This window comes from Cyrtonyx montezumae, unplaced genomic scaffold (genome assembly GCF_038088225.1).
Source record: "Cyrtonyx montezumae isolate F1298 unplaced genomic scaffold, pur_monq_1.0 scaffold_73, whole genome shotgun sequence".
In the NCBI taxonomy this organism is placed as follows: Eukaryota; Metazoa; Chordata; class Aves; order Galliformes; family Odontophoridae; genus Cyrtonyx; species Cyrtonyx montezumae.
In genome coordinates this window covers 350227-361656 of record NW_027072082.1, presented here as the reverse complement: position 1 = coordinate 361656, position 11430 = coordinate 350227, and the positions used below count along the sequence as shown (strand labels likewise).

Below are 11430 nucleotides of genomic sequence, written 5' to 3'. Positions count from 1 at the left end.
TCAGATGAGGCGCTCCTCGGGGGGGAGGCGCAGCGGGGGGGGGGGGAGGGGCGGGGGGTCCTCGTGCCCCCGCCTGCTCCTGGCGGCTCGGTCGGTACGTGCCCTCCGTGCGACGTTTTTCACGGAGCCGCAGCCCCCCCAGCACCAGCAGTCCCAGCAGTCCCAGTGCTCCCAGTGCTCCCAGTACAGCCAGCGCCGCCACCGCACCCGCCTGGAAATTGGGGGGGGGGGGGTGGGGGGAAGGGATGTACTGGTGCTCCCAGTAACAGCCCAGTGCTCCCAGTTCCCCTCCCAGTGCTCCCAGTTCTCCATTCAAGAGCTCCCAGTAACAGCCCAGTGCTCCCAGTTCCCTTCCCAGTGCTCCCAGTTACACCTCCCAGTCCCAGTAAGAGCCCAGTGCTCCCAGTAATAAACCAGTGCTCCCAGTAGCAAACCAGTGCTCCCAGTAAGAGCCCAGTGCTCCCAGTAATAAACCAGTGCTCCCAGTAGCAAACCAGTGCTCCCAGTAAGAGCCCAGTGCTCCCAGTAACATCCCAGTGCTCCCAGTAGCAAACCAGTGTTCCCAGTTTCCCTCCCAGTGCTCCCAGTAAGAGCCCAGTGCTCCCAGTAATAAACCAGTGCTCCCAGTAACAGCCCAGAGCTCCCAGTAGCAAACCAGTGCTCCCAGTAAGAGCCCAGTGCTCCCAGTTACACCTCCCAGTCCCAGTAAGAGCCCAGTGCTCCCAGTTCTCCATCCAAGAGCTCCCAGTAACAGCCCAGTGCTTCCAGTTCCCCTCCCAGTGCTCCCAGTTCCCCTCCCAGTGCTCCCAGTTACACCTCCCAGTGCTCCCAGTTACACCTCCCAGTCCCAGTAACAGCCCAGTGCTCCCAGTAACAGCCCAGTGTTCCCAGTAATAAACCAGTGCTCCCAGTAACAGCCCAGAGCTCCCAGTAGCAAACCAGTGCTCCCAGTAAGAGCCCAGTGCTCCTAGTTTCTTCCCAGTGCTCCCAGTTCCTTCCCAGTGCTCCCAGTTCCTTCCCAGTGCTCCCAGTTCCACTCGCAGTGCTCCCAGTTCCCTCCCAGTGCTCCCAGTTCCTTCCCAGTGCTCCCAGTTCCCCTCCCAGTGCTCCCAGTTCCCTCCCAGTGCTCCCAGTTTCTTCCCAGTGCTCCCAGTTCCCTCCCAGTGCTCCCAGTTCCCCTCCCAGTGCTCCCAGTTCCCTCCCAGTGCTCCCAGTTTCTTCCCAGTGCTCCCAGTTCCTTCCCAGTGCTCTCAGTTCCCCTCCCAGTGCTCCCAGTTCCTTCCCAGTGCTCCCAGTTCCTTCCCAGTGCTCCCAGTTCCCTCCCAGTGCTCCCAGTTCCTTCCCAGTGCTCCCAGTTCCCTCCCAGTGCTCCCAGTTCCCCTCCCAGTGCTCCCAGTTCCTTCCCAGTGCTCCCAGTACACCCCAGTGCTCCCAGTAGCACCCCAAAAAGACACATGGACACCGTGGGGATCCCCCCCTCCCTGAGCCCCAAAACTCAATGGGAACCCCCACCCCTCTTCAATACCCCCCCCCCCAAAATAGCGCCCCCCCCCCTCACCGGGAGCCCCCCACTGCCGCCACCATCGGTCGCCGTGCCGTTCCCAGTGCTGTTACTGGTGAGACTGGGAGAAGCTGGGGAGGGGAGGGGGGGGGAAGAAGGAGGGGGGGGGTCAGCAATCCCCTTCTGTAGGGAATGCCCCCCCAAAAGAGCCCCCACAAGAAGAGCCCCCCCCCCAAAAGAGCACCCCCCCCCCCCAGGTACGTACCTTGAGCCAGTGCCACGCAGGGCAGCGCCAGCGTCAGTGCGAGGGGGGGGGCACCTGCCATGCTTTTTTTTGGGGGGTGGGTCCTAATCTCTTCTTTTTGTTTTGGGGGGGGGGGGATGTCCTGGCTCTCCTGCGCTGGGGGGGGGGTGGGAAGGGGAATAAAAAGTGGGGGGGTCAAAGTCACAAAAAAAACACTTCCCGCCCCCCCCCCCCCCCACCCCACTTCCTTCAGTGGGGTCCCCTCCAAAATTATCACCTGAGACCCCCCCCCCCCCAGATCCCTCCCACTGACTCCCAGCCCCCCCAAGACCCCCCAAGTCCACACCTGGGACCCCCCCCAAGCCCTCCTAGGGCCCCTCCCCCTCCCCAGAAATTCCCCCTCAGAACCCCCCCCCCCTTCCCTCCCATTGACCCCCCCCATACCCCCAAACTCCCCCCAGGACCCCCCCAGTTCCCACGTGGGACCCCCACCAAACCACCCTAAGCCCCCCAGTACCCCACCAAACCCCCCCAGGACCCCCCCCCCAAGTTTACACCTGGGACCCCCCCAGACCCTCCTAGGGTCCTTCCCCCACCCCTCGACCCCCAAATTCCTCTCAATTCCCCCCCAGGACCCCCCCCCGTCCCTCCCCGCCCCCCAAATTTCCCTCCTAGTAACTTCCAACCTCCCAGACCCCTCCCCCCCCGAAGAACCCCCCCGTTCCCACCAGGGACACCCCCCAGTTCTCACCAAAGGACCCCCAAATCTCCCAGACCCCCCCCCTTTGCCCCCCCCCAAATTCACACTTGGACCCCCCCCCGACTCCCCCCCACCCTTCCCTCCCATTCACCCCCCCTCCTCCCCCAGACTTCTCCCAGTTCCCCCAGTACCCCCCCCCCCCCGCAATTCCCACCTGGGATCCCCCCCCCCCCTCCCAAACCCGGAACTGGGTCGTGCCCCCCCCCATCCACCCCATAGTTCCCCCCCCCCCGTGTGTGCGCGTGTCCCCGAGGTCACTGACCCCGAGTGACCCCGTCCTCACCCCGCGGGGGAGGGGCAATTCCGGCGCCCCCCTCTCACCCCCCACCGCTCGGTTTCGTTCGGTTCCGTTCGGTTCCGTTCGGCTCCGGCCGCTCCCGTCCGCCAAGCCCCGCCCCTTTCTCTCACACGTGACCTCAAGCCACGCCCCCGCACCTGGCGGCCACGCCCACACCTGGCGGCGGCGGGAAAGGGGTGGGAGGAGGCGTGGCCGCACCTGCTGAGGCCACGCCCCCTGGGCACCTGTCGAGGCCACACCCCCTCGGTCCTTGCGCATGCGCAGCGCGCTCCCCGCACCCCCCCCAACCCAAAGCTGTCGCAGCGCGGGGGGCGGGACTCCCTCCGGTCTCAGCCAATCACTGCCCGCTCTGCCCGCCGCTATCGCGACGCCGCTATCGCGACAGCGCCGCGGCCGCCTCGGCCCCCCCTCCCCCCCTCAAATTCCCACACTTCCCCCTCTCCCCCCCCCCGCGGTCCCCCCCCCGGCGATGGATGCGCTCTGAAGGCGGCAGGTGAGAGGCGCGGGGGGGGTGGGGGAGGGGGGGGTATTCTCTGTGCCCCCCCCCCCCCCCACGAAGGCTCATCCCCTCCCTCCCCCCCCCCTTTCTTTTTTCTTCCCCCCCCCCCCCCTTAGGGCTGAGCCACGCGCCCCCACCCCCACGAAATAAATAAACCGGACGCCCCCCCCGCCTCCCTATCCCCCCCTCACGACCCCCACCCCCGGCGCAGCCATGGCCGCCCCCAGGCGGGAGGTGAAGAGGAGCAGTGGGATCGTGCCGTGCTTCCTCTGCGTGGAGGTGCGTGCCCCTCCCCCCCCCGCAACATCGAGACCCCTCCCCCCCCCCCATCATTAACCCCCCTTCCCCCCGAAGACCCCCCCCCCCCAACCCCTCCCGCCATCCTTCCATCAGCATCATCGACCCCCCCCCCCCCCTCCCCCATCACGACTCACCCAGCCCCCCCCCATGGAGGCCCCCCCCCCCTCCGTGACCCCCCCGGAAAGAAGCCCCCCTTGACCCCCCTCCTAAGCACACACTCCCTCGGACCCTCCCCAGGGATCCCCTGAATCCACGAATGACCCCCCCCCAAAAAAAAAAAAGACCCCCCCCCCATCCTTCCATCACAACCACGGACCCCCCCAGCAAACCCCCCCCCCGTCCCCCAAACACCGATCTGAACCACTCCCCCCATAAGGACCCACAGAGAACCACCCCTCCCCCCCCCAAAGCCCCTCAAAGGACCCCCACCAAAGACCCCAACCCCCCCTCTCAAGAACCCCCCCCATACCTGAACCCCACCCCAAGAGCCCCCCCCATATAGACCCCCCCCACAAAGAATCCCCCCAACCACCTCCAAGTACCCCTCCATGTACCCCCTCTGACCCCTCCCCCAAAGTCATTCCCCCCCCCCGGGCCCCCCTCCCCTCATGGACCCCCTCTCAGACCCCCCCCCAACGAACTTACCCCCCCCCCCCCTTAACCCTTTAAAGCCCCCTCCCGGACTCCCCCTGTTGGACCCCCCCTTAAGGACCCCCACCAGGGCCCCCCCTCGTCAAGAACTGCCCTTAAAGGCCCAACCCCCCCCCCCAATGACCCCCATTCAAACCCCAATGTGTGGGGGGAGGGGGGAATAATGTGGGGGTGGGGGGGATTGGGGGATTGAGGACTTGGGGGGGGAGGAAATGGGGTGAGGGGGGGAGGAGTTTCCTCCTTAACGTCAGCTCACAGCTTTTGGTTTGGAAATTTTCTCTCTCTCTCCATTGTTCAATTATATTAGATTTAATAGGCGAGACCACGAGGGAACCTTCACTGCCGAGACGAGCAGCGAAAGAGGCAGACAGCAGGACTTGCAGTGGGATCTTTGTGAGTGGAAAACGGGAACGCAGTGTCCTCTGGGGCATGGAGTTGTTCTTCTCTTCTGAAAAGCAGGGCCGCAGTCCCTGCAGCACAGCACTACTCCACGCACATCCTGCATTACCAGCAGCACAGCACTGTGCCCCTGGGCCTGGCGGGCGGCACGTCTTCCAGCACGTGGAGGATCAGCAGCGTCTGGAGCACCAGGCAGCGCACGGCCGGCTCGCCATCCTCCTTCACGCTCTGCAGGGCTGCGAGGAGCGGAGTGGAGATGTGTCAGTGCCCCGGAGAGGAGCTGCGTCACCACCCCTGCCCCATGCGGCACTTCCCGGGGAGGACTGCTCACCTTCGCAGATGTCCAGCAGCTTCTGCGGGTCCTCACTCCTCAGCTGCCGCCCCAGGAGCCCTGCGCACACTGCACTGTCAGCACTCAGCTGGCAACGCGGTGCCCAGGGGCGCCCGTGGCACCCCAAGGACCTTCAGAATCCCCGTGGTATACCAAAGGTGCCCCCCCTCCCCCATCACCCTCAGTGACCCTAAGGTGCCCCGGTGACCTCCAGAGACCTCACACGGCACCCCATGGACCCCAGTAACACCCCAACAACACCCAAGAAACTCCACGGTGCCCCAATGACCCCCACCAACCCCAGTGGTGTCCCAGTGGCCACCACAGACCCTATACAACGCCACAATGACCCCCATAACGCTCCAATAACCCCCGGGGTGCTTGAAAAACCCACAAGGACCCCAATAGTTTCCACCGTGACCCCTCCAGGACCACTCCTGCCCCCTGCGCACTGACCCCGCAGCGTTCAGCCGTGGGGGACAGAGGGAGGGGGACCCATTGGGGCTGGGACTCACCCAGGAAGCGCACGGCCGCCTCCCGCACGGATGCCTGGGGGCCGTGCAGGTGCCTCACGCTCTGCTGCACATACTGCTCCGCGGCACTGCCCGCCTTCTGAACCTGCAGAGAGCACCAGGGTAGGGGTAGCACCCATAGGGCACCACCCCCCACCTTCTGCCAGAGCTGGGGGGTCCCATAGCGGGGGAAGTGGGGGTTGAGGGATGGGCATCTTTACCAGGCACTCAGCAATCTTCCATTTGTTTGCTGTGCTGGCCAGGCGTCGCAGTTGCTGCCAGTGCAGGAGCTTGGCAGCGCGGGTCAGGGCTTCCTGAGCAGCCTGGGGAGCAGTGACACGGGGGATCATCAGCAGGAGAGCCTGGGGACCCCTCCCACAAACCCAACCGGGGGGGGTGGAGATCGTGGAGGACCTTTGTAACCTAACTCTCTACACTGGGGAGGGGGGGATGTGGAGGGCTGAATGGGTGGGACAGTGAGGTTGTTGTTCCTGGTGACCACGGAGGCCCTTCCCAGCCTTGATGATGCGGTGACTCAAGTGGCAGGCTGGGGTCACACGGGGCGACCCTGCGACCCCGTGACCTCAGGAGCTGCCCCCACCTGTGCCACTCTGGGGATCTCCTCGTTCATGTGGAAGAAGAGCGGCAGCACATTCATCTCCACGTGCGAGAGCAGCTGCCAACTGCCTGGTGCCGCCAGCAGCTGTGCAAAGAGCTCCATGGAGAGCCAGCGCAGCTCTGCGTTGTCCTGGGGGGGATGGACAGGGACACAGCAGGTCGATGCTGAGTGATGCACAGGGAGGGGGGTTGGGTCGTCCACTCCCCATTGCCCCACATGCTTCACCTCATCGAAGCAGGACGTCAGGAGCACCGCCAGCTGGCAGTGAGTGGGCAGCAGGGCGGGAGGGGGCTTGGCCCCCATCCCCCCGAGGGGACCTTTGCACCGTTCCAGTGCCCACCTCTGTGTAGAGCACCATGGCGGGGACCTCCCTCCACTGCAGCTGGTGGTACCACAGCAGCTTCTGCACGTGGAGGAAGATGTGCACAGACTGCACCCGGCACTCCCTCGCCATCAACCTGGGGGAAGGGGAGGGGGTTGAACACAGGTGGGGGGGCTGAGTACACCGGCACCGGATCCGTGCTGGGGGGAGAGCAGAGCAGCCCGTCCCACCCCACAGTGTGAATCTTCCAATTGCCCAACGCATATTGTCACCCCCTGCGCTTTGCCCGTGTCGTTCCCTATGGCAGGAGGACTGCAGTGGGGCAGCGGATGCAGTGCAGTGTGTGGGGCTGTGTGGGGCAGCGTGTGGGAGCGCCTTGGGGCCGTACCTGGCGAGGGAGCGCAGGCCATCGCCCCACGTGGCAGCGCCCAGCAGCTGCTCCCACAGCTTGTGTATGTCCATGGCATGCACCAGGCTGTCTAGATCGGCACACAGCAGCAATTTGCGCACCACCTCCACCAGAATCCTGCATGGAAATGGGACAGCATGTGTGGGGTCAGGGCTCAGCGTGGGGACAGCACGAGTCGTGCCGTGGGGTTGGCGGTGGACACGGCGGCGATACCTGATGGCAGAGGTGGGTGTGGATGGGCAGATCGGGTCCTCCATGATGGCGGTGACCTCCAGCGGCTCGAGTGAGCCGGATGACACCACGTGGAAGATGAGCGCCACGAAGAGCTGCAGGGAAAACAGGCGCACTTCTGGACCTGACTGCGAGTGCTGCGTGATCTTGTGCAGTGCCATTGCTGCCTGCGGAAAGCAGCCAGGCAGTGCTCAGCACCAAACTGCTCCCACTGGGATTGGGGGAGGGGAGGTTCCCTGGGGACCCCCGTCACGGTGTTGTCCGTGACAGTAACCCAAGGGAAACCGAGAAGGGAGAGGGGAGAGAAAAAAAAAAGAAACTGCGTCAGTGGCCGCGCGGCCGCCCGAGCAGAGCCGCGCTCCGGGAGGGGGAGGGGGAAACGGCGGGAAGAGATGGGTCTACAAGAAAACAACGGCACGATCTGAGAAGGAACGGTAACTTTACTAAATCTAATAAAATTGAACAATTGAGAGAGAGATAAAATTTCCAAACCGAAAGCTGTGAGCTTACGTTAAGGAGGACCTGCAGGGGAAGCACACGTGCTGAACCTCCACGGCAGCCCAGAGCAACGCGCCCAGGAGAGCGCCGCCTGCATCCGGTGCGGAGCTCCGCCCCTCTGCTGCTCCCACAGCATTAACTCCTTCACTGCTGCGTGATGCTCTGATGTGGAATACCGGCATCAACACCACAAAACTACAACATTCCACCCCTTATTCCACATCATCACATCATGCTTAACACACATCTATACATAACCAAACAGTAATAACATAAGTTACACAGAAACATATATATATATATACATACAGACGTAATTACAGACTGCATTCCCCCAGCATCAAATTCCCTTGTGGGACACACTGGACGTCCCCATTTTTATCCATTACCCACCAGGTGCACCCAGGTCCCTGCCCAAAAACGGTTCCACGGAGGGGTTAGCCCTTTCCAGAGGCTGGAAGGACCCACACCGCTTTTCCCAACATGCTCCTCACATGTACCACAGGGACCTTATCTCCCTCTATGGTCTGTAGGGAGCTGGACTGTGTAGGACCCTCTCGGTTGACTGATCCCCTAGTGTTGACTAGCCAGGTGGCTTCTGCCAGATGCTTCTCCCAGTGCTTGAATGTCCCGCCACCCATTGTTCTCAACGTGGTTTTTAACAACCCGTTGTAGCGCTCGATCTTACCAGCAGCTGGTGCATGGTAGGGGATATGGTAGATCCATTCAATGCCGTGTTCTTTGGCCCAGATATCCACAAGAGAATTTTTGAAACGAGTCCCATTATCGGACTCAATTCTCTCTGGAGTGCCATGTCGCCATAGGACTTGTCTCTCGAGCCCTAAGATGGTGTTTCGGGCGGTAGCATGGGGTACTGCGTATGTCTCAAGCCACCCAGTGGTCGCCTCCACCATGGTGAGCACGTAACGCTTACCATCGCGAGTTCGTGGCAAGGTGATATAATCAACCTGCCACGCCTCCCCATATTTATACTTTTCCCATCGCCCTTCCTGCCAGAGGGGTTTCATCCTCTTGGCCTGTTTAATTATGACACATGTGTCACAGTCATGGATAACCTGTGCAACGGCATCCATAGTTAAGTCCACCCCTCGGTCTCTAGCCCATTTATAGGTTGCATCCCTTCCTTGATGGCCTGAGGTCTCATGGGCCCACCGAGCTAAAAGTAGCTCTCCTTTGTTCTGCCAGTCCAAGTCGATCTGAGACACCTCAATTTTGCAGCTCGATCTACCTGATGGTTATTTCTCTGCTCTTCAGTAGCTCGATTCTTGGGCACATGAGCATCTACATGACGCACCTTAACACCCAACCTTTTTGTTCGGGCAGCAATGTCTTTCCACAGTTCAGCAGCCCAAATAGGTTTACCTTTCCGTTGCCAGTTGTCCTGTTCCCACTGCTGCAACCACCCCCATAAAGCATTTGCCACCATCCAAGAGTCACTATAAAGATATAGCATGGGCCACCTCTCCCGTTCAGCCACATCTAAGGCCAGCTGGACAGCCTTTACCTCCGCAAATTGGCTTGACTCTCCTTCTCCTTCGGTGGCCTCTGCAACTCGTCGTGTGGGGCTCCACACAGCAGCCTTCCATCTGCGATGCTTCCCAACAATACGACACGATCCATCAGTGAAGAGGGCATACGTCTTTTCATTCTCTGGTAGTTCGTTATATGGTGGGGCCTCATTAGCACGTGGTATCTCCTCTGATGGGGATGTTCCAAATTCGTTGTGTTCAGGCCAGTCCATGATCACCTCCAGGATTCCTGGACGGTTGAGGTTCCCCATCCGAGCTCGCTGTGTAATCAGTGCAATCCACTTACTCCAGGTGGCATCGGTAGCATGATGGGTGGGGGGAACCTTTCCTTTGAACATCCAATTCAGCACTGGCAGTCGAGGTGCCAGGAGGAGCTGTGTCTCAGTACCAATTACTTCAGAGGCAGCCCGAACCCCCTCGTATGCGGCCAAAATCTCCTTCTCAGTTGGAGTGTAGCACTCCTCTGAACCCCTGTACGCTCTGCTCCAAAATCCAAGGGGTCGGCCTCGGGTCTCCCCAGAGGCTCTTTGCCACAGACTCCTAGTGGGACCTTTCTCTCCAGCAGCAGTGTAGAGGATGTTTTCCACATCCTGTCCCAACCGAACTGGCCCCAGGGCCTCAGCACGGGCTATCTCCTGCTTGATTTGCTCAAAGGCCTGCTGCTGTTCAGGACCCCATGCAAAATTATTCTTTTTTCGGGTCACCTGATAGAGGGGGCTTACTATGAGGCTGTAGTTTGGGATGTGCATCCTCCAAAAACCTACTACACCCAGAAAAGACTGTGTCTCTTTCTTGCTAGTGGGTGGTGACATACTGGTGATTTTGTCAATCACATCTCCTGGAATGTGACGACGTCCATCTTGCCATTTTACTCCCAGGAACTGAATTTCTTGGGCAGGTCCCTTCACTTTGTTCCGTTTAATAGCAAAACCAGCACCCAGAAGAATTTGGATTATTCGCTCTCCTTTTTTAAAAACTTCCTCTGCTGTATCACCCCACACAACAATGTCATCAATATACTGGAGGTGCTCAGGTGCCCTACCCTGTTCCAGTGTGATTTGAATCAGTCCATGGCAGATGGTTGGGCTGTGTTTCCACCCCTGGGGCAAACGGTTCCAGGTGTACTGAACGCCCCTCCAGGTGAAAGCAAACTGTGGTCTGCACTCCGTGGCCAAAGGAATAGAAAAGAATGCATTGGCAATGTCAATAGTGGCATACCACTTGGCTGCTTTTGACTCCAGTTCATACTGCAGCTCCAACATATCTGGCACAGCAGCACTCAGTGGGGGTGTGACTTCATTCAGGCCACGGTAATCTACCGTCAGCCTCCATTCTCCACTGGCTTTACGCACCGGCCATATGGGGCTGTTAAAAGGTGAGTGAGTCTTGCTGATCACTCCCTGGCTCTCTAGCTGACGGATCAAGTTATGAATGGGGAGCAAGGAATCCCTGTTGGTGCGGTACTGCCGTCTGTGCACTGTTTTTGTAGCGATAGGTACCTGCTGCTCTTTCACTTTCAGTACCCCCACAACAGACGGATCTTCTGACAGGCCAGGTAAAACAGACAGCTGCTGAATGTTGTCTGCATCTACAGCAGCTATTCCAAAAGCCCATCGGTACCCCTTGGGATCCTTGAAATGTCCCCCTCTGAGATAGTCGATACCGAGTATGCATGGAGCCCCCTGTCCAGTCACTATGGGATGCTTCTGCCAGGTTTACCGGTGAGGCTTATTTCTGCCTCCAACACAGACAGTTCCTGAGAACCCCCAGTCACTCCAGAAATAGGAATCAATTCTGTCCCTTTATAACTCGAGGGCATCAGAGTGCACTGTGCACCAGTGTCCACCAGTGCCTTATATCTTTGTGGCTCTAATGTGCCAGGCCATCTAATCCACACAGTCCAATACACTCTATTATTATCCCTTTCCCTTCCCTGGCTGAGGGCAGGGCCCCTCTATTGGTTACCTGCAGTGACCGGAGCAATTTCATTGGTGGCTGATCTCTGCTGTAGTTCTCTCACCCGTGCTCGCAGTGCAGGAGTGGGTTTTCTATGCCACTTCCTCATGGCAGAAGCTCCACATGGCCACACGTGACATGATGTTACTGCAGTCATTTGCTCGTGCGGAGGGGCGGTTGACTTTGGTGGCCGAGACTTTCATCAGTTTCATCAATTGCTTCACCAGATTCTTTGCGTCATGCTCGTCTTCATCAGGTGTTTCCAATACTGACACAGGTTCATCTCTATTCATCAGTAATGACAGTTCCTCCAGTATAGTTTTCTGTGTCTTCTTTATCTCACCTACTTC

The 11430-nt window shown here is 60.0% G+C and overlaps 1 protein-coding gene and 1 long non-coding RNA gene across 2 annotated transcripts; one reads left to right on the top strand and one right to left on the bottom strand.

Annotated features, from left to right (window-relative positions):
* Nucleotides 1–1827, bottom strand: CRB3 (crumbs cell polarity complex component 3). The gene is given in 4 exon segments (XM_065751498.1): nucleotides 1–48; nucleotides 50–211; nucleotides 1559–1632; nucleotides 1767–1827. Coding segments are annotated over 4 exon segments (345 nt in total).
* Nucleotides 798–1400, top strand: LOC136058207 (uncharacterized). Its single transcript, XR_010623121.1, has 3 exons — nucleotides 798–844; nucleotides 1125–1184; nucleotides 1356–1400. It is a non-coding gene; the product is annotated as an uncharacterized LOC136058207 (long non-coding RNA).
* Nucleotides 1828–11430: the final 9603 nt, after the last annotated feature.